We start from the raw sequence: 23236 nt of genomic DNA, 5'->3' as shown, positions 1-23236 counted from the left end.
TTAGACCTCTCTGCTGCCTTCGACACAGTTGACCACCTGCTCCTCCTCCGCAAACTACACTCCCTTGGCCTCCGTGATTCTGCCTTATCCTGGTTCTCCTCCTACCCATCTCAGAGCACTTTCAGTGTCACAACGCCATGTCTTCCACTCCTCTTCCTCTTGGGGTACCCCAGGGCTCTGTATTTGGGCCCCTCCTATTCTCTCTATACCTCCTCACTGGGCCAGTTGATAAACTCTCATGGCTACCAATACCACCTCTACGCCGACAACCCCCAGATCTATCTCTCAACTCATCCCCTCATGGATCTCAAACTTACTGAATGACATATCGATATGGATGTCACACCACTTTCTAAAACTCAATCTTTCTAAAACTGAGCTTGTTATGATTTCTCCTTCCCGCCCCCCCCCCCCCATGACTTTACCATTAATATCAGGGTCCTGGGTGCAATTCTTGCCTCTGACCTCTCCTTCAGCCCCCACATCCAATCACTGGCCAAATCCTGCCGCCTTAGCCTCCGCAACATCTCCAGAATTCGATTCTTCCCAACTAATGACACCACAAAGCAACTTATTCACTCCTTGATTATTTCCCGCCTTGACTACTGCAACTCTTCTTAATGGCCTACCCTTTACGGAGGCTATCCCCCCTTCAGTCTAAAATGAATGCTGCTGCTAGACCAATATACCTCACTAACCGATCCGTGACAACTGCTCCTCTCTGCCAATCCCTTTACTGGCTTCCCCTACCCCACCGTATAAAATTCAAAATGCTAACCACAACATACAAGGCCATCCACAACATACAAAGCCATCCACAACATCGCCCCCAGCTACACCACCAACCTCATCTGCAGATGTCGCCCAAATCACCCCCTCCGCTCCTCCCAGGACCTCCTGCTTTTTAGCTCCCTCGTTACCTCCTCCCATGCTCACCTTCAGGACTTCTCCAGAGACTCTCCCATCCTCTGGAACTGCCTACCCCAGTATGTCCAATCATCACCCAACCTGTCTACCTTAAGGAGATCCCTGAAAATTAATTTATTCAGGGAAGCCTATCCCACACCTACCTAATAACTGTCCCTGAGCCACCCCTATCAAACCATTCACTGGCAAGCTCAGTGTGCGGCTGTGTCTCCTCCCCCCAGCGCCGATGTAGCTGAGAACAGAGGGAATGTGAGCACGTATAAGGCATTTATAATGTATTTTTATATCTATACAAAAATCTTTTGCCTTTTATTTCCATTATAAAAATGAATGGGTTGTTTCAGCTCACACCCCACAGCCAGTGGCAGAGGGTGTGCAAATTAACTGAAAAATTCTAAAACAAAAACATCAATTGCAGCCACTGTGCCATCATATGTAGCCAACTGTACCCCATCAATTGCAGCCTTGTGCCCATAATATGCAGTCACTACGCCCAGCAAACTCAGCCAACTGTGCCCCATCAATTGCAGCCTCTGTGCCAATATGCAGCCAGGTAGCGAGCTGTGCGACTCTGCGCGCGTCTTCTTCCTGTTCTGCACAGCGGCCAATGAGCTTGGCCTTCAGCCAATCAGGTGACCGGTATTACATCTGCTCCTCCTGATTGGCTGAGAGGGGGTTCTGTTAGCGAAGCAAATATTTTATTTGCTTTGCCAACACACCTGGGTAAACTATGAGCGCAATGGATTGCGCTCGCAGTGCACCTTTTTTGAAGCCTATTAGCGCCTATGGCTCCAATTAGGTGCTTCAAAACCTGCCCCCGCTCTAATTCAGGTGCCCGAAATGGGGCCAGATGCCTAAATATGGGGTGGCTACAGCGCCCATGAATCTATCCATACTACACAGAGGGGGTGGCCAGAGAGAGGGGGCAGCACCTGTGCGCCCTTAATGGATGCACCACCACTGCCCACAGCTATTACCTTTTGCATCACTTGACCCCCCTCCCCCTTAGATTGTAAACTCTAACGAGCATGACCCTCTAAATTCCTGCACTGAATTGTATTGTAACTGTACTGTCTGCCCTCATGGTGTAAAGTGCTATGCAAACTGTTGGCGCTATATAAATCCTGTATAATAATATCAATGCTGATAAAGCAAGGAAACACCCGTCTACATTTCCTTTTTTGTAAAGCTGTACATAATGCTCAGTGCAAACTTGTATCTGCATTTGATGCCAGCACTATATAAATCAAAAACGAAAATGTTGGAGATACATTTTATTTGTTGGCAAGCAGGGCCCAGCGTAATTTTCTTTTACACCCTTGTACAGTCCCTGAACTTTTTAGTTATAAGCTGCCAGAGATGCTGCAATTTGTTTTGTTTGATCACATTACGACAAAGACTTACACGTCAGGCCTTGCCTGCAGCTTGAATTTCTCCAGAAGTTCCTCTGTGCCGGAGTTGATGGCTCTTTCCTTCGTTCCCTGCTGGTAGATGTAAAAACCTTTCCCGGATTTACGGCCTGCGACAAAAACACAAGGATGTTCAGGACCTGCATGAGGCAGAGTTCACAAAAGTAGAGAGAAAGTGCCAATTTCATGCAGGGAAACGAAAATTCCATTGGAGTGCAGAATCTGGTGCAGCTCTGCATAGAAACCAACTTCGTTTTTTTTTTTTTGTCAAAGCTTAATTGAACAAGTGCCTGCGTCTCTCTCCACCCTCATAACAATGCATCATTGTACAGTAAGCAGGAAATGATCCAGAGGTAAGTAGCAGAGTACAGCGATCTTCTGGGCTGTACTGTGCAGTAGGTGTGTGTATAACACAAGATTGATTGTACAGAATTACAGGTAACACCTGCAATTGTATTTCAACTGGTATTTACCCGTTTGCCTTGAGTTCCACTTAGTGATACTAAAGGCTTTCTTTTTATTTTTAAAAAAACAAACATGTTATACTTACCTGCTCTGTGAAATGGTTTTGCACAGAACAGTGGGGCAATCCTCCTCTTCTCAAGTCCTCCACCATGGGGGCACTCATGTGAACTCGCTCCCAAGGCCCACTCTGTGTCCATATGACACATAGAACAGGACTCAGCCCTGCCCCCTCCTCACTGGCTACGATTAAAATAGCGGGAGCCAAAGGCTCCCCCGCTACTGTGTCTGAGCCAAAGAGGGAGAGAGCAGCTGCTCTCACACAGTACTGGATCACGATCAGGCAAGTATTAAGGGGAGGCTGTGAGGAGAGAGCTGCACACAGTTTTTTTTTTTTGGTACCTTCATGCAAAGAATGCATGAAGGTAAAAAACCTCCAGCCTTTAGAACCACATCTCAAGTAACAAAAAACATTACAAAAGAGCTTAAAGCAAAGTTCCACCCAAAAGTGCAACTTCCGCTTCAAGCACTCCTCACCCCTTACATGCCACATTTGGCATGTATTTTTTTTTTTGGGGGGGGGGGGGGAGCGGAGCTTCGGGTAGCCACGTCGCTGGACTGTGGAGCAGGTAAGTGTGTTTATTAAAAGTGAGCCGCTACACTTTTTGTAGCGGCTGACTTTTAACATAAAATGGCTGGAAATCCTCTTTAATTCACTTCATTATGCATTATGACACATGAAAAGAACGACTCATTATTATTCCCTATCTGTTAATATAACCCAGAGAGCTCTTAGTGCCTACAATGTTAGCAAAACATATTTGGAGACCAATGTCCAAACCACAGTCTCTCCAAAAACGTACCCAGAAATCCCTTCTGTACCATGGCTTTCAACAATTCAATGTTTCCCCCTCCAAAACGCTCGCCAAAAGCTTTTCCTAGATCTTCTGCCACATGAGCTGCCACGTCAATACCCACTTCATCAGCCAGAGTGGAGGCGCCCACTGGGAACCCAAATCCAGTGGAGAGAGCATCCAGTTTCTTGGGAGCAACCCCTTCCTAACAAAAATAAGGAACACATACAAAGTAAGGAACACATACAAAGTAAGGAACACATACAAAGTAAGGAACACATACAAAGTAAGGAACACATACAAAGTAAGGAACACATACAAAGTAAGGAACACATACAAAGTAAGGAACACATACAAAGTAAGGAACACATACAAAGTAAGGAACACATACAAAGTAAGGAACACATACAAAGTAAGGAACACATACAAAGTAAGGAACACATACAAAGTAAGGAACACATACAAAGTAAGGAACACATACAAAGCAAGGAACACATACAAAGCAAGGAACACATACAAAGCAAGGAACACATACAAAGCAAGGAACACATACAAAGCAAGGAACACATACAAAGCAAAAGATATATAAAGATAAGAGATGCCATCAACCTAATCTGTAGAGAAGGTATATACAAAAGTTTATTCATCACTGACCTGCAGAACTCTCACAACTTCTGCCATCATGGGGCCCAGACACCTTGTGGTATAAAATCCTGGCCCGTCCTGAAAGTAGATTAAACAGTAAGTAGGCATAGAAGCAAAAATCAGAACTGCGGCATAAATATACAATTTAAAGATAATTCAAGTATCCAGCCTAAAGTGATTTCAGTTCTGGACATACTGTGAGTTAGCCTACAACTTCTCTGTACCTGGCAGTATAACTCAAAGGTGAAAAGACCTCCTGTGTCCCTCAATGGCCAAAAAGAATCAAATACATAAACTTGAATCAAGGCATATCTCCCCCCCCATCATAATTGCCACAGTAACTTTCAGATTTGGGAATACAACCACAAATCACACCCCCATACTACCCAGGAGTAAGAGGTAATAAGAACTTTCAGATACTGGTGCAAGAAACCATCCAGAGAACCCTTCCCTCGAAGCCTGGTGGCAGACGATAGGGCATGGTCGCAAGTACGACCCCAGTAGCTCTGCCACCGGTGTCAGTAGTTTACTTTTTTTTATGAATTTTATACCATTTTATTTATTCATTCATTAATTTCTAGGAGTCCCGCTGGGCTGTCTCGAGATATCAGGGGTCTAAACAGAACTCCGATGTTTCACCTTTGAGACAGAGAAAGGTGATTTAGGACACAGCCCTCCATCTCTGCAGCCTCAGCGGCACAGAATGAACGAACAGGAATAGTTTTGTACAGAACCTCCCATTTATTCACAAACTGAAGCATAGTTCATCATACTGCAGTTATGAATGAACATAGTCTGCGATCAGCATAATCACTGACTGTCCATTCACAAAAACAAGGGGCCGGTTAATGACATTTACAGGACCCTTCCCCTGCTCTTCATCCTGACACATCCCTGCACCAGCCAGGGGGGGAGAAGCTGGCTAAAAAAAATAAAAAAAAAAAAAAAATAATATGAGAAAGCTGGATAGGAGGTGCAGCATATAGAGGAACAATCCCCTCCCATTTTCCTCCTGCAGGCGCTGAATGCTGACGGGAGGGAGAGAAGGAGAAGCAGGTTTTTAGCTGCTGGAGGAAAATGGAGGGGGGGGGGGGAAATCGGTTCCTCTATAGGACGCTCCTCCTATACAGGTAAGCCACATGGGGACGGCTCGCAATTGCGACCCTTGTAGTTGCACCTCTGCTAGGAAAAAAAAAAAACAAAAAAACATTTTAGCATTTTAACTGCAGCATTTACTAAACATTGAAAAAACGGTTTTGGGTAAATGTAATCTTTAGGAGCAAAAAAAAAAAAAAAAAAAAAATAACACTGAAAAATAAAAACGTTCCCTATTACAAAGGACATACTAGCACACAAAAAAGTAGTCCAACGTCTGAATGTGCAAAAAGGAATGTAAACAACTATGGGGATTTGCAACTATATGGTAATGTACTCTCAGGAGCTAGAGGGCAACATAAGGGTATCAGCATGAGGCCAGGTAGAGGACAAGGCAACGTTCACTTGTCAAGGACCCATCAGAATTGACATTGCTCTCTGACTGTGAAGAGATAATAGAACACATAAGGGCTTATTAAAGGTCTAAATTATAATTACGACATTTTCCTTCTCAGAGAAAAAAATAAATAAAAATTCAGAAATTATCTGACAAATATTTTATTCTGCAGACAACAGTCAATTTTAGGATTATGCAACCTTTTATTATATAATCTTCTCCTCAAAGCCAGTCCCAACACTTTCTAGTCTATACAGTTTTCTATACCTACTATTTTGCCTGGAAAGAGGTTGAGCAAAACTTTCAGCAAATAATAAAACGGGATTACAAATTCTAATATCCTAAGTCCGCCATTCCCTTTACTTGTCACTAGGTGGCAGTATGCATCAGAAAATAACTCACCTTCACCACAATGATGACTTTGCCCTGCTTCAGCCCAACAGCTACAGCGGAGGCGGCTGTGTCTGGGGAGGTTTTATCTGTAGTGATGATTTCTAATAACTGCATCTTATCCACAGGGGAGAAATAGTGCATTCCTATCACCTGTACGAGACAGAAAAAGGAAAAGGTACACGAATAAGAATAAAAATGTGCATTCAATTTCAGATGCTCTCAAGATCCTGCAGTCCTGGGTCTGGAGAAAGTCTACACACCACCTATTTCATCACGCAAAGACAGCACAGTGGCTAAGTGGTTAGCACTTCCTGCTTGGTACCTCGAGGGTTCTCCGTTTGATCCCAATCACAGCACTACCTGCATGGAGTTTGCATTTTCTCCCTGTGCGGTTTTCCTCCCACACGCCACAGACATGCTGATAGGCCAAATGGCTCCTGTTTAAATTGACCCTAGGATATGTATGAATGGGAGTTCGGGACCTTGGATTTTAAGCTCCTTGAGGACAGGGACTGACGTTGGTGTACAATATACTGTACATGTAAAGTGCTGTGTAAATTAAATAAGTACCCAAAACAAATAAGAGAAACAAACTTAGAGGTCTCGAAAAAGGCATTAAAGATGGCAAGCGGCTGTTTGTTGTAGTGAAGCACCCAGAATAAGCTCGTTAGGTTGTACTTCTCCTGGGGATCACAGAAGTGCAGTCCGTTCTGCGCTCCTGTGACCCGTTTACAGCCGACAGGCTGAAGCCCACTGTTGGCTGACGCCACGGAGCTGGTGTTCTGTCGATTACTGCAGATCATAAGATAATGCCTCAGACGATCTGCGCATGTGCAGAAGTGTATAAAGGGGGGAACTAATGCGCAAAACCAAACTAACCAGGGGCACTAAAAATAGTATAAAATATTAAAATACGATGAATAAATTAAATTTAAAAGGCAGCAGCCACTACTAAAAAAGTGCTCACGCACCAAATAGCATATGTAAAGAGGGGGGTGTAATGGCGCTTACCAGTTGAGGACTGAATAATCAAAATTATATCTAATACGCACAACAACGTATGAAACTTGACCAGTAAATCCAATAAAACGTGTTCCACTCCTATTTCCTCAAAGACCCCTCACACAACAACCATGATGGGAAGGATGGAAATTGTGAAAATAATGAAATCCAAAATTGTGACTCAAACACCAAATTCAAGTCGTACAATAAAATAATGTGAGACAATTGCAATATTAAGTGATAAAATCCAGTGCAAACACCAAATATGCAAACGTTTTCCTATTTCCAGACTTAAAGATAAACCAGTAGCAGAACTGTAAAAAAAAAAAAAAAAAGTATAAAAACAGAACAGTGCACTCACCTTGTCTGGTCTCTTACTGACTGCAGCGATCTGACCAATTGGGAGGGCGGATGTGTTACTGGCAAATATACAGTGAGGGGGGACAACCTGCAGAGAACAATCAGCCAGTGTTATAAAGAGGCCAAAGCATAGATTACATATATATAACTGACATGTACGTGGAATAGGATCTGAAAACTCACAGCCTCCACTTCCTGCAGCACTTTGTGTTTGATCTTAATGTCCTCGAAGACGGCCTCAATCACCATATCTGCCGTCTCAAAGCCCTTATAGTCCAGCTGTCCCGTCAGGTTACTCATCACGCTGTCCCTCTCAAAGGAGGTCAGAGTTCTCTTCCTCACCTTGTCATTCAGGCTGCAGGAGAGATGACAATGATATAACAAGGCACACAGCAAAGTGCGCTTAAATAATTAAGTGGATCAGTGCCCCGTAATTAAATAGTAATCATTTTATTGAAGGAAAAGCATAGAGTTTTGGATCAGTTTGGGCTTTTAAAGTTTTAGGTCGTCATAAATTATAACTAATATTTAGGACTGGAATGCATCACCTCATTATGCAATAAGCACACCTGTGCTTTACTTAGTATGTCTATTAAACCCCTTTCACACTGGGAGGAGTTTTTTTCAGGCGCTTAAGTGCTAAAAAAGAGCGACTGTAAAGCACTTGAAAAAAGCCTCACCTGCAATCCCAGTGTGAAAGCCGGAGTGCTTTCACACTGGGGCGCTGCGTTGGCAGGGTGAAGTCCTGCAAGCAGCTCCTTTGCAGCACTTTAGGAGCAGTGAATACACAGCTCCTGCCCATTGAAATCATTGGGCAGCATCGCCAAATCGCCTCAGTAGTGGCGCTTTTAACCATTTATTCGGCCGCTAGCGGGAGTTAAAAGCGCCCTGCAAGTGCCGCAAAAATTATGGTAAAGCGCCGTTTTACCGCTGACACCCGGGCGCTGTCAGTGTGAAAAGGGCTCCAAAACCCCGTTCACACTGGAGTTTATCAGGCACTTTAGCGCCTGTAAAACACCTGAAAAACGCTGCATCAGCAAACCCAGTGTGAAAGCCTGAGGGCTTTCACACTGGGGCGCTGCGCTGGCAGGACGTCAAAAAGTCTTGAAAGCCGCTTCGAGGCACTTTAGGAGCGGTGTAAACACCGTTTTCTAAAGTGCCCCTGCCGATTGAAATCAATGGGCAATGGCGCTTTTCACCCCTGCCCCACTAGCGGCCTAAAAGTGCCTCTGAAATGACAGTAAAGCGCTGCTAGTTTTAGCGGTGCTTTACCGCCGACGCCCCCCCGCACTGTCAGTGTGAAAGGGCTCCTAAAAACGTGTCCATCTGCAAAGGAGTAAATCAAACGGACTCTATTCCCAATGCATAAAGCTGAGAAATACAATGGTGTGTGTGTGTGTGTGTGTGTGTGTGTGTGTGTGTGTGTGTGTGTGTGTGTCAATTGCAAGAAAAAAAATAAAAAATAAAGAGCAGTTTCCGCCCTACAAGCAGTGCCAAACTACACATGTTCAGCCAGTGAAACTAGACTTGCACGTGTCTGGACTACATAAGGTTCTAAACAATAGAAGGAGGAGAGTGTCTAAAAAAAAAAAAAAAAAAAAAATAGCCAAAGTCCCAGCATGCCTTGCCAACTTAGATAAGGACAGGCTGGATCACCTTGGACTCTGACAACGTGTACAGTGGTGGAACATTACCGAGGATCAAATGCTACATGCAGGAATAATGTTATCTCCAACTAGCCATAAAAGGGAGGACAGTTGTAGCATACACTACCAGGAGCTGGAAAGATGCACAAGGAAGGGTGCCTCATTTGCTGCTTCTGCAGTTATGAAGCAGCAGCATTAACCACTTGCCTACTGGGTCCTTTTTCCCTCTTTCCTGTCACTGTCACACTTGAATGACAATTGCGTGGCCATGCAACACGACCCATATAAATGTTTTTATTATTTTTTTCCTCCATACAGAGCTTTCTTTTGGTGGTATTTAATCACTAAATGTTTTTACATTTTTTGCTAAACAAATAGACGGCACTCATGGGCAGCACTGACAGATGACGCACTGATAATCAGGGTCAATGTTATCGCGAGTTATCTCTCCTCACGCTCTTAGGAAAGAAAAGCCAATAACCGAATTGTGTGGGCATCTGTCACTGGACACAGTTGATCATGTGGTAAAAGGCCACTGTGATTGGCCCTGTGACCAGCTGAGTCGCAAGGACTCTGCGATTACAGAACGTGCGATCACGGGAGGACATCAATAGACACCCTCTCACCAAAGTTAAACCCCCGCTGTAGCCGTCATTCGACTATAGCGCCGACGGGATGGGGTTAAAAGCACATATTCACTTTTTTTTAATAACCTAGGTATATCCAGCATTAATGAGAAGCATTAAGCAAGTTTTTTTTTTTTAACAAAATAAGAGTCAGTCCTAAAGCCTGGCACACACACCGACACTTCAAGCCAGCCATTGGCCGAGAGCGCCAATCAGGAGTTGGTCGGCAGCTGGTTTTCCAGCATGCTTGTCTGACACAAGTCAGTCAGACCGACATACACACGGGACGAATGTCTGACTTTATTTATTTTTTAACCGGCAAATGTCCTGTTTGTACCCGGCTTAAGTCAGTCCTCATTAAAATATAAGGCAAGAAGGCCATCCTGTAAGACCTTAATCCTTTGTTAGGTTAGGACAGTGTTCAAATCTAGTTGCAATTAATAATAAAGATTTGTCTGCACAATACAGACAATTATGGCAAACACAGCTCCCCCCCCCCCTCATAAACAGAGGCGATTCAGTTCGCATGTGTTGCGCTATATAAGTTTCTCACTCACTCGCTCAATGGGTAGGATTTTTCTTGCTGGAGGGTCCAGAACAATGTAACTTAAAGTAAGCTGCAAATGTTTTAATATTAAGTTACGCTATGTGAATGGGGACGTGTAATAAATATAAAAGTAGGTGTTACATCAATTAACTGCTAAATGTGGAAATACACTTTAAACATTCAGTCTGCTCAATAAAGCAATACATTGTAAAATAAAGGCAGAGTTAGTATCCCCCTAATTCACTCTATTCCATTTATATGAAAATGCCATTACACATCCTGCCTTTTACATGGGAGGCTCCCCATGGTGCCTGGCACTCACAGGGTATCATTACACCATGAGCGCAGGGTGCTGTGGGGCATCATTGAATTCCACATAGAAGGTGAAGAGAGGATCATTGCTGTAAGCAAATTTGAAGAACATTTTTACCATCTCTTGCCCTACCTTCAAAAACAAGGTCTAGCATTTACCTTTATACCGGAGATGAGCAAATGAGAAGCTTTCCTTACCCTTTGTAGACCTGCTGCTGTCCTCTGCCCAGACCTTCCACCGTCGTATCTTTCAGAATGGTCTTAAAACCTTTATCCACAGAGACTTGAGCGACACCAGCTCCCATCAGACCAGCACCCAAGATGGCCAAATTTCTGCAATAGGAGGGAAGGCTGTTAGAACACTTCATGCACCGCTGTACAGTATAATCATTTTGATAACTGGGGTATATACAGAAATAATAATGAGCACACTGTTGGATATACAGATAGAGAGAGTATATATATATATATATATATATATATATATATATATATATATATATATATATATATATATATATAAAAAACACAATTACTCAAACATATTCACTGAGAAGTTACACAAGTATTTCCCCTTTAAATCTGGACTCCAAGCAAGCAGTTAAATATACAGATGAAGTACACATACAGCCGTTTCACCGGCCAAAGGATCTGATATTTTGGTCCATCCAGTTCTGGGATTTACTGACACACAGCACAGACCTGTTTGGCAGGACAGGAGACCCGATTTCTCCTTGCTGCAGATCAGTAACACTCACAGGTCTTGTCCCATCCCCAGCCTGTGATTGGACAGTTAATCAGAGAAGCAGCAGATGAATGAGCCCTCTGTCACTCTGCTCTCTCCTATCACCATGCTCCTTTAACAAAAAGGGGGCTGAAGCACAACGGATTGGCTCTTTATATGGCTGCTGGATCGCTTTCGTTAGAAAGCCGACAGATGGCTTGTGGAGTGTATGCAACCCTCCCCCCCCACCACTACTGTGGGCACGATCCCTCCGTCGCTCTCTATCCAATGAAGAGCCGAGAACCGTGGACATGGATAGCAGTGCAGCCATTGGCTCCCGCTGCGGTCAATCAAATCCAATGGCGAGTGTGCTTCCCAGAGGGGGTTATCTGGGGGAGGAGCCGAGAGCCACCGTGGGATCCCAGAAGAGGATGTTAGGGGCCACTCCACTGTGCAAAATGAACTGCACAGTGGAGGCAAGTATGACCTATAGCAGTGATGGCGAACCTTGGCAGCCCAGATGTTTTGGAAGTACATTTCCCATGATGCTCCACTACACTGTAGAGTGCATGAGCATCATGGGAAATGTAGTTTCAAAACATCTGGGGTGCCAAGGTTCGCCATCACCGACCTATAGTATCACTTTAAGTTGGCCATAAATGATTTGAACCTCAGCTGGTTCAGCAGGGACCAGACTATCTATAGGCAGGCTGGCTGACTGTACCCAATTTGATTGTTGTACGACTTGGGTACAACCAGCATGTTGGATTCTTTATGCGACCATTTCCAGTGGCTATAACTGTGAATAATCACTGTGGCAAAGATGGCTCCCTCCAACCACATGGGGTGAACACGACAGCTCAACCAGAGGGATTTCCCCATCAACACAGTCATGGAAATCAAGTAATTTGTTTTTCCTGCAAGCTGTGGTCGCAGGAAAGGGGGGGGGGGGTGCATAGTCTATGGCATGCCTTATGTACATCTGAACTAGGGGAAATACAGATGGCTCTTTGGACCAGAGACTTACTTGACTTCTTTCTGAGGAGCGCCAAATTTATTCTTTTTGCACTGAACCTGTCCATGGTAGAGTCCAATCAGGGCTTTTGATTCGCCGGTCATTGCTAGCTCTCCAAATTTCTGCAAGAAAAAAAGAAGAATGAAGGTGAGAAACAGCAGCCACATATCAGAACTGGGGAAAAATGGCAATACCAATTTCCTATTCCATGTGAAGGGGGTAGCAAAAGACAAGTCAGTAGGGGAAATTTACTAAAGCTGGTGCACTGTGTATGTATGGTAGCCAATCAGCTTCAACTGCAGCTTGTTTGGTTAAGCTTTGGTAAAAAAAAAAAAAAAAAAAAAAAAAAAAAAACTGGAATCCGATTGGTTTCTATGCAGAGGTGCACCAGATTTTGCACTCTCCAGTTTTAATATCCCCCCCGTGGACTTATACGGGTACATTCACCCCCCTGAACCAACTGATAGTACCTACTTTCATTCTTCCATGTATATACACTGGACAAGGAAGAACCAATCATTGGCTGTCAACATAAATCCAAAATGTAATGTGTATATTAGGGGCACTAGAAATATTCAATGCAATCAATAAAATGTTGCTGGTTTTATAAAGTGTCTAAATGTTTAAAGCTGCACATCAACCCAGCTACAATATGTAAACTTTTCACCAGCTAAAATATCATTCTTTTCAGCCAGTTTTAAGGTGATCACACTCCTGCCAAACTGTATAGCCAGGGGATCGACACCAGTTTATCTGTACTTAAAGAGCTCTAAAAAAGCCAAGTAATACAGTAGTGTCAGCTCCTTGCACATAGGCAGTTTACTAGATAGTGAGTAGAAACACATTGATGAGTTCCGTCCTGTAATCTTGCTCACTAGAAGCATTTTCAGTGTTAGACTATCAATCCTTTAAAACGCTACTCAATATGCGCTGCTGCGCATGCAAAAGATAGCCGGTAGACAGATTGAGGTGTACTAGACAAAAAAAAAAAAAAACACATACATATGCAGACTGTTTATTATTTGCTTATGGCTAAATTATGACACTCAATAATGCTGCTATATACAGGCATACCCCGCTTTAAAGGAACACTAAAGGTACAATTAAAAAAAAAAAAACCATACATGTTATACTTACCTCCACTGTGCAGATCGTTTTGCACAGAGTGACCCGGATCTGTGTCTTCTGGGGTCCTTCGGGGGCTGTCTCGGCTCCTCCTCGCAAAAGCTTTCCACGTTCATGCGAGGTCCATGGTGGAAAGCTTTTGCGAGCGCGCTCCCGTGATACAGCAGCGGCCATAGCCGCCGACTGTATCACTCAGCCCCGGCGCGCCGCGTCATCCGCTGTGATTGACAGCAGCGCCAGCCAATGGCTGCGCTGCTATCAATCCGCCCAGCCTAGCCAATCAATGGCCAGGCTGGGAACCGAGCAGGATGACAAGCACGCGCCCGGGACTTTCGAACGGTGAGGTAAGTAAAACGGGGGCTCGGGGGGGGGGGGGGGGGGGGGGGTGCGGTGCTGTCAGATGCAGATAGGATGCATTAAGGTAAAAAAACTTTTACCTTTACAAACCCTTTAAGTACACTCACTTTACATACACTCGTGGGTATGTCCTTATTCGCGAGTGCATGTAAAGTGCCTTACAAGTACTGTACAGACATTTTGCAGCTGCAGTAGAAGGAGCTGAAGCTCCGAGAGCATAGCCCGCCCTGTTCCAGTGTGCCACTGACACCCCCACTACAGCCCCTGAGACCTCAACTACAGCCCCCGAGACCCCCCACTACAGCCCCCGAGACCCCCCACTACAGCCCCCGAGACCCCCCACTACAGCCCCCGAGACCCCCCACTACAGCCCCCGAGACCCCCCACTACAGCTCCTGACATACCCCACTACAACCCCTGACCCCCCCACTACACCCTAGAAGTGAAAAAAGTTATTGTTTCACTTTAAGTACATTTTAGTTTTACATACATGCTCAGGTCCCATTGTGTACTTAAAAGTGGGGTATACCTGAATACAGCCGTCATAGGTATATCAATGTAGCAAACTGACAAAAAAACAAACAAAAAAAAAACAACACACACACACACACAACAGGTTGACATATTGGCATTAGTAGGCTCTTAACCACTTGACCCCCGGAAGGTTTTATCCCGCATTTTTTGCTATTCAGCACTGAGCTACTGGCAAGTGCACGGTCATGAATCGCTGTACAAAAATTTTAAGTGTATAGAATTTCTTTCAGACAATTCGAACTTTCTCATAAATTTAGGACCAAATGTATTCTGCTACAGTTCTTTGGTGAAAAATAAAATACAAAAATAAACCAAATAAGTGTATATTAATTGGTTTGTGTGAAAGTTATAGCATCTGGTAGAGATACTGGAATTTTTATTTATTTCTACTAGTAATGCAAGTTATAGTATCTGCAAACGATGACATATATACTGGAACTTCCCAAGCTATGACGCTATACTGGTAATGGTGGTGATCAGCAACTTCTAGTGGGACTGCGATAGTGCGACGGGAAATCTGGTACAAACAGACCCTCGCTGGGAGATACACTAACTGACAAATGACTAATCTCAATAGTGACACTAAAAGTGATCAGGTATAATAATGTACACTGGCTGGGAAGGGTTTATCAAAAATGTAAACCTCTAAGAAAAAAACCCTGAAAGACAAAAAAGGCATAATGAGCTAGTATGGATCGCATACTAGCTCATTATGAAATACTTACCTTAGAACATGGATATGCAATTAGCGGACCTCCAGCTGTTGCAGAACTACAACTCCCATGAGGCATAGCAAGATTCTGACAGCCACAAGCATGACACCCAGAGGCAGAGGCATGATGGGACTTGTAGTTTTGCAACAGCTGGAGGTCCGCTAATTGCATATCCCTGCCTTAGAACGATGTCCCTGTAGTACCACCCGCATTCCGCTCCCATGGCCGACATCTTTCACCGGAGTTACTTCCAGGTTTGCGGGCTCCAGCGCTGCGATTGGCAGAATCTGCGATGACATCACTCTCCGCGCATGCGCACAGGGTGCTGCAGGAATGGGCCCTTTCTTCTGTGCGCATGCGCCGATGACATTGGCAGCAACGCATATAGTGAATCTCCTGAACTGTGCAAGTTTAGGATATATTTACCAGTACCTACCTGGTACTACCTGTAGGTCCAAGTGGCGCAACAGTTTACAACCACTTTAACTGTGTGCCTAATAAATGTAATGCGTGTATTATGTTCTGATTTTACCAACAGATCTGGCTGTTTTTTCTTCCCGACAAGAAACAACCAGATCACTGATCTGTGTACCGAGCACTGTGTGTTCATAAACACAGGACTCTGATGTGATTGGCTACAGATGATCAACAGGTCTCAGACATAAACCATTGTCCGGGACCTACTAACAAAGTCTCGCTGTAACCAGCAACAGCGCAGGTTAGCAGTGGGAGAGCACACGTCTGCCCCTAACCCTGAACAGGCTGGATGAAATACATGTACGAGATCCAGCCTGCCCGTGTCGACCGTCCGCAGTAAAAGGTACTGTGGATCAGCAAAAACTGATTAACTTCAGCAAACACTTTACCTGTGACTCTGACAGATATCCGGCTCCAGAACCCTGATCCAATCCAGTCTTCACCACCTGAGAGAGAACATGGAAAAACAGTGATGTCAACTCAGAACTGAGCGAAATTATGCTTTTATGATAGTGTACAAAGATATAAATACTGCAAATGAAACCAAATTTCAAAAGGCAATTTTTTTTTACGTATGACTAGAATGTAACTAATTTAAAAAGAAAACTATGACCATTTGGGTTTGGCCTCTTCATTGACCCTGTGTAGACCAGCGATTCCTGCTTTGCTGACCTTCCCACTGGCGACAGAGTGTAAGATGCAAAGGCAGCAGGAAGGGATGGACTAGACCAGTGTTTCTCAACTCCAGTCCTCAAGGGGCCCCAACAGGTCATATTTTCAGGCTTTCCATTATTTTGCACAGGTGATTTGATCAGTTTCACTGCCTTAGTAATTACCACAGCTGTATCATCTGAGGGAAATCCTGAAAACATGACCTGTTGGGGCACCTTGAGGACTGGCGTTGAGAAACACTGGACTAGACAAAGACCAAAAAGAGCTCTGGATACTCTTTATTCCAACATATGGTACAAAAAAAATGTAACAGAACTTTAAAGACTTCTGGCTACCCTGGATGGAATTGTACAGTGTCAGTGAAGATCAATTATGGGACAATGTGCAACATGCTTAACTGAACCTCCAACCTGGGGGGCCACATGTATCCCATAGGAACTTTTTCTATGGGCCTTGCAGACAGTAGTCTATGTTTTGATGCTTACATCGCGCCTATGGTTTATGTCTTTCACACTTTATGCCATGTATCCCTTTTCTCTCTCTACATTTCTCCTACTTTTTTTTCTCATCTTTTACAATGAATTTTGCAGAGAGAAAAATAAAAATGTGCCACAACAGATTTTTAAGTAGGCAGCATAGAAAGCGACAATTTGTAAAAAGGATGCAATAGCAGCGGTCTCATTTAATGTGTCTTCAATATACGACTGGCCCCATTCCTTATTTACGAAAGGCAAATCTACTTTGCACTACAAGTGCCATTGAAATGGCACTTGGAAGTGCAGTCGCTGTAGATCCGAGGGGGACATGCAAGGAACATAAAAACAGCATTTTAGCTTTCACATGATTGGATAATCAGCAGAGCCTCCCCTCATTTCAGAGTTTCCCCTCAGATTTACAGCAACTGCACTTTCAGTACAATTCCGAGTGCAGTTTGCAATTGTAGTTTGCACTTGTAGTGCAAAGTGTATGTGCCTTTTGTAAATAACTGCTAGCGTCTTGTAGACATGCCAGTAGGCTCTGACTATCTCCTCTTGCACGTTTGCAGCCCCTGGCAGCTTTCCATAGCATTACATATATTATGTGCTGCCCTTTGGTGATGGCTGGGTTCAAGACCGCCTCCCCCCCCATAACAAGTGAACCACCACTGGCCTAGACATGCCTACCTCAATGATTTTCAGAGGAGCCGGATACAGGCCTTTGGTCTGTTTACGGACTTTGTTCTCCACAGTCTTGTAGATCTGCTGCCTTACAAAAGCGATGGACATGATATAGTCTGTGATCTCTGGAAGAAAGGATGGCACATATCACTTACACATGTGAAACATACTCAATAGAGATTACATATGACACATACACAACAGACCGTGTAATATGATACAATGCAAAAAGCCTACCAAAGAATTCTAATCTCTCTGCAACCACTTGTAGACCACTATTGGTGAGATTTCTGCGCTGCAATCTTTAGTATTCATGCTTTGATGAAGGCTTCTTAGCCAAAACACGTCAGTGTATAGCCTGTACCCATCTAACCAATAAAGTACGTTTATTGAAGAGCATCAGAGTTGCCAGCCCTTTTTGATTCAAGCAGTCTTTGGTCTGCTTTGGCCTGAACAATGGGTTCCTGCTCTGCCGGTTTAATCTCTTTAGGCCACAGACAGAGCCAATTTATTTTCTGCAGCCACGGTAGAACATAGTGCTTATTGGTAGTGGCCATAACAGCTGCTAGCAACAATCACATGTAAAATCCAGCAAACTCATTGCATCCAAGTTGATCGATTGATCAACTTGGGTACGTTCAGCCTGTCCATACAAGTTTCAAATATCGGCCAGTTCCTGCTGAACCGGCCAACATTTGAGCCAGCTTTAGTTTGATATCATGGAGAAAGAATCAGGACTGTGAAAACCAAAATCTTCCATATAAGTGAACACCCAGTTCTTACTTGCTATCAGCCCCTTGTGCTTCTTCAGGGAGATTTGCTTGTTGGCGATCCCTCTGGCAAAGCCCACAGCAACTTCTTCCAGATATTCCATAGTTCGCTCTTCAGGGTTTTTCAAACCAGGTCCTAAAAGAAAAAAAAAAAAAAAGTTACAATGCTTGCTGCACTTCCCAAGGCCCAGAAACTGGGCGATAGCCGTCAATTGAATACAAGACGTTGCAGATTTGTCATGAGGACTCACCCAGTGGATCTACAAGTTGATCTACAAGACCCATCTTCTTGGCACGGTCAGCACGAATGTTCCTGCCAGTCAGCATCATGTCAAAGGCAGCTGGTATGCCAACCTTGGAAGAAATGACAAGAAGCATTACAACAACAGGTACAGACTTCTCCAATATATTTTTTGGACTCGTCTATAAAATCCTTTTTGGGGAGCACATTAAAAGGTCACAGAAATGTTAATTCCTAAACTATTGGGTTATAATTCTCCACCTACAAGTGACTGAACACTGGAAAATAGCAAACACTTCTGGTGCACTGGGGTTTCACAGGAAAGGAAGGAACCCTACACCTTTTATATAGCAACGTCTGGAGTAATGATTTGCGTAAACCAGGGGTCTCCAAACTTTCTGAACAAAGAGCCAGTTTACTGTCCTTCAGACTTTAGGGGGGCCAGCCTGAATTGAAAGTTAACCAGATATCTTTGGGAGTAAACAGCGCCCCATCTTTAATACTAGGGGGAGGAATAGGGCCCCATTGTTGGTGCCAGTGGCATGAATTATGCTGCTTTTTTGGTGTCAGATGGCAGAATAGTGTCTCATATCAGTGGAAAGAATAGTGCCCCAAGGGCCAGATAAAGGCAAGCATCTGGCCCCCGGGCCTTAACCACCTAGCAATTGTGGATCGAGAGAAAGCCTGTCCCTTTTGGGAGCCTTCAGGCAATACAAACAGGGCGTCAGGTTGAGGAATCAATGCAGTGGGGTAGACTTGCACAGCCCTAACCACATCCAAGCAGTGGAGAGAGCAATCTCCTTGGGATGTTTTGGATCCAGACAAAAAGAGAGCAACACTATGGGGGAGATTTTCTAAAACGGGAGCACTCAGAATCTGGTGCAGCTGTGCCTAGTAGCCAATCGGCTTCTAACTTCAGCTTGTTCAATTAAGCTTTGGCACTAAAACCTGGAAGTTGATTGGTTTCTATGCAGAGCTGAACCAGATTTTGCACTCTCTAGGTTTAGTAAATAACCGTTTCACATGAAACACAAAGACCACTTTAGGGAAGAAGCAAAACGCATTGTCTCAACAAAACCTTGTCCTTCTGAAGCACAGAAAAAGGCTCCTTACAGACTAAAGCCGTGAGCTCAAACACCCACAAGAAAGGCAACCTGATGTGACAGGAGACTGAAGAGAAATCACTCAAATGGGTTCAAACTGTGGCCTCAGTGACCAGCACTCCCAGATTTAGGACCCAAGGAGTGGGCAGAGAGTGTACTGGTGTGTCAACGTAAGCGCAAAGGCTCTGCTCAAAGAGTAAGCCGCCAGCAATCTGGTCTCATTTCATTGTGTTCTCTGCTATGTCACTTAGTAACGATCATGTGCCCAGTAGATTTCAGTGATTGAGAATGGTAAAGCTGTCTCCAGGTAGATCCAGAAGAAATTAAAGCGCTAGTAAACAGTGGGGCGTTCCCCCAACTTAAAAGGTAATGTCATAGCACATAGTGTACTAGCACATTATGACGTTACACTTTCCTGAAAAAGAAGCATTCCAGTGCTAAACTGTCACCGCTGGAGGCACTTCCATCTTCACACGGTCTTCCTTCTACGTCTGTGGACTCCAACTGTATGGCTGGCCGGAGCTGCAATGTTATCCCTACTACGCGGGAGCCGCCATTTGCAGCACAGAACTCTATTGTCTTCAGGCAGGCCCTGTCTGATAGGCTTGTAGTGAGGATTACCAGGGCCTTAAATATCTGCCCATAGTTTCAATTTAAATCAACATACCCTGCATAACAGACACTTACCATCTTGGGCAGCCTCTGAGTGCCCCCAGCTCCTGGTAACAACCCCAGGAGGACCTCAGGGGTACCTAGAACCGTCTTTTTGTCTTTTGTAGCCACACGGTATTGGCAAGCAATGGCCACCTAGAAAAAAAGCAAGAAATTAGTTGACAAAACATGCACAAAATTTTAAACATATCTATAAATTTAAAGTGATACTAAAAGCTATTTTTTTTTTTTTTTTTTTTTAAAAGGGAAAAAAGAAACAAACATCTTATATACTTGCATGCTCTGTCTCAGTGGTTTTGCATAGAGCAGCCCAGATCCTCTTCTTCTCGGGTCTCTTTGGTGCTCCTCCTTTTGAGTGCCCCCCCCACAGCAAGGAGCTTACTATGGGGTCACCTGAGCCAAGCTGCATTCAGACACACAGCTGCGACCCGGCCTGCCCCTTTCTCTCCTATTATTTCCCCAAATAGGGCTTTCTTTTGGTGGCATTTGATCACCTACGGTTTTTAATTTGGCTGCCAAATAACCAGAGCACTTTTTGCGATTCGGCACGGAGTCGCTTTAACTGACAATTGCGCGGTCGTGCGACGTGGTGCCCAAACAAAATTGGCGTCCTTTTTTTCCCACAAATAGAGCTTTCTTTTGGTGGCATTTTATCACCTCTGCGGTTTTTATTTTTTGCGCTATAAACAAAAATAGAGCGACAATTTTGAAAAAAAAAAAAAAAATTTTTTACTTTTTGCTATAATAAATATCCCCAAAAAATATATATACAATAAAAAAAAAAAAAAAATAAAAAAAAAAAAACACGATTTTTTTTCCTCCGTTTAGGCCGATACGTATTCTTCTACTTTTTTACGAAAAATATCACAATAGGCGTTTATTAATTGGTTTGCGCAAAAGTTATAGCGTTTACAAAATAGGGGGTAGTTTTAGTGGCGAGCGGGTGGCGCACGCCCCTAGTGGCCGCTTCAACTGCCGACGTAGAGCTACGGGCTCTTGCGCAGGAGAGCCGACCTGCCGCCGTAGAACTGCGGCGACTGGTCGGCAACCAGTTAACTGACAATTGTGCGGTCGTGCGACGTTGTACCCAAAATTTACGTCCTTTTTTTCCCCCCACAAATAGGGGATAGTTTTATGGCAAAAATAAAATATTTTTTTTTTACTAGTGATGATGGCGATCAGTGATTTTTGACCACTTTTGACGCCATTTTGGGATCATTGTCATTTATACAGCGATCAGTGCTATAAAAATGCACAGATTACTGTGTAAATGACACTGGCAGGGAAGCGGTAACCACTAGGGGGCGAGGAAGGGGTTAAGTGTGTCCTAGGGAGTAATTCTGTGTGGGGGCGGGGGTACATGTGACACGACATTGATCACTGCTCCCAATGACAGGGAGCAGAAGATCAGTGTCCTGTCACAAGGCAGAACAGGGAGAGGCCTTGTTTACACAGGTATCCCCCCGTTCTGCAGCTCCGTGACCCAATTGCAGGACAGCGGCGGCAAATTTAAATGGACGTACTGCCCGTGCCATTCTGCCGATGTAAAAGTGCGTGCAGCGGTCGGCAACTGGTTAAAAAAACCATGTGAGTGGCCAGATGCTGTACCTTTATTAAATGTAACCATATGGCTACACTTAGAGGCGTCTTTCTCATCTTATATACAAAGTTGTGACATGACGCTACTTGTATATCAAGACATCACTTGTAAGTCAAAATGTATTTTAAAAATGTTGCTTGTCTTGCAAAACGCTCTCAAACCAAGGTTCTACTGTAGAGATAAAAATACACAATACTTCCAAGTAAAAGGCAGAAAGTGACTCTGCATATGGCCGCAGGAATAGTAATCCGAGTCATGATTAAGGCCCGGGTTGAAGTGACTTGGAGCTTACATTGGGATTCTTAAACTCCCAGTAGCTGAATGGAGGAGTGAAGAGAAGACAAGTACTGCCTTGCGGCGGGATATCCGACACCAACTTACACTTTTGAAGACACTGTGGGAACCAGTGACACCAATACAGTAAATCAGTACTAAAAAATGTACACTGTCACTGTACTACTGACACTGGCTGGGAAAGGGTTAAACATCTAAGGGGGCGGGGGAGGAGAAATCAAAGGCGTGTCTAACCCGTTTTTTTTTTGTGTACTGTGTGTGCTGCTTTTACTAAGAAGTGCTGGTTTTTATTCCCTTTGCAGGGAAACAAAAATAGGATTTTTGTACTCACTGTAAAATCCATTTCTCTGAGTTCATGGACGGACACAGCAGCAATTGACCTTAGGGTATTATCCTCCCTTTTAGGACATTTACTAGGCAGAAAAACACCTCCCCCATTCTCTGTTCTGCAGCCTCAGTTCGTAAACAAGCAGTACAAGCAAAGGAGGGTGGGTGCTGTGTCCATCCATGAACTCCGAGAAATAGATTTTACGGCGAGTACAAAAATGCTATTTTCTCTTCTGCTCATGGACAGACAAAGCAGCAATTGACCTTAGGGATGTCCCCAAGCAGTGTCAAAAATCGAGGGGTGGGAAAACACAGCAAACCAACTTCACCCCAAATAATCAGAGCTCCTCAACGGAGGAACTTCAACCTTAAACAGCCGCCTGCAAAACCTTGCGGCCAAAGAAGGCATCTGAAGATGCACTCACATTCACCTTGTAAAACTTTGAGAAGGTGTGGACCGACGACCAGGTCGCTGCCTTACACACCTGTAAAACAGACGCTTGATGGCGATAAGCCTAAGAGGCACCAATCGCCCTGGTCGAATGCACAGTAACCAGGAAGGGGGTCGCCCGCCCCTTTAGGGCATAGGCCTGAAGCACGACCTGCCTGATCCACCTAGAAATGGTGGCCGACGAGACCGCTAGACCCTTCTTAGGACCAGTCACCGACACGAACAGTGAATCCGACCTCCGAAACGGAGCCGTAGCAGACAGGTACACCTGTAGGGCTCGAACCACGTCCAAGGAATGCAACGCGGCCTCCTTTGGATTCGCCGGCCGA

The 23236-nt window shown here is 44.3% G+C and overlaps 1 protein-coding gene across 2 annotated transcripts in view; it reads right to left on the bottom strand.

The window, feature by feature from the left end:
* The window catches only part of HADHA (hydroxyacyl-CoA dehydrogenase trifunctional multienzyme complex subunit alpha), a 54532-nt gene that overhangs the window by 4929 nt on the left and 26367 nt on the right, over window positions 1-23236 (bottom strand). For both annotated transcript variants that reach the window (XM_040348210.1, XM_040348209.1), the window contains exons 6-18: window positions 20251-20370; window positions 18471-18573; window positions 18233-18355; window positions 17456-17574; window positions 16010-16066; window positions 12427-12536; window positions 10874-11008; window positions 7728-7899; window positions 7546-7632; window positions 6192-6332; window positions 4307-4375; window positions 3662-3857; window positions 2332-2446 (exon numbers count right to left, since the gene is read on the bottom strand). In XM_040348210.1, coding sequence (XP_040204144.1) covers window positions 2332-2446; window positions 3662-3857; window positions 4307-4375; window positions 6192-6332; window positions 7546-7632; window positions 7728-7899; window positions 10874-11008; window positions 12427-12536; window positions 16010-16066; window positions 17456-17574; window positions 18233-18355; window positions 18471-18573; window positions 20251-20370 — 1547 coding nt within the window. The remainder of the gene's footprint in view (window positions 1-2331; window positions 2447-3661; window positions 3858-4306; window positions 4376-6191; window positions 6333-7545; window positions 7633-7727; window positions 7900-10873; window positions 11009-12426; window positions 12537-16009; window positions 16067-17455; window positions 17575-18232; window positions 18356-18470; window positions 18574-20250; window positions 20371-23236) is intronic.

The sequence above is a fragment of the Rana temporaria genome, chromosome 4 (assembly GCF_905171775.1).
Source record: "Rana temporaria chromosome 4, aRanTem1.1, whole genome shotgun sequence".
NCBI classification, from domain to species: Eukaryota; Metazoa; Chordata; class Amphibia; order Anura; family Ranidae; genus Rana; species Rana temporaria.
Note: the sequence above shows the minus strand (reverse complement) of the source record. Positions and strands in the feature narration are given on the sequence as shown.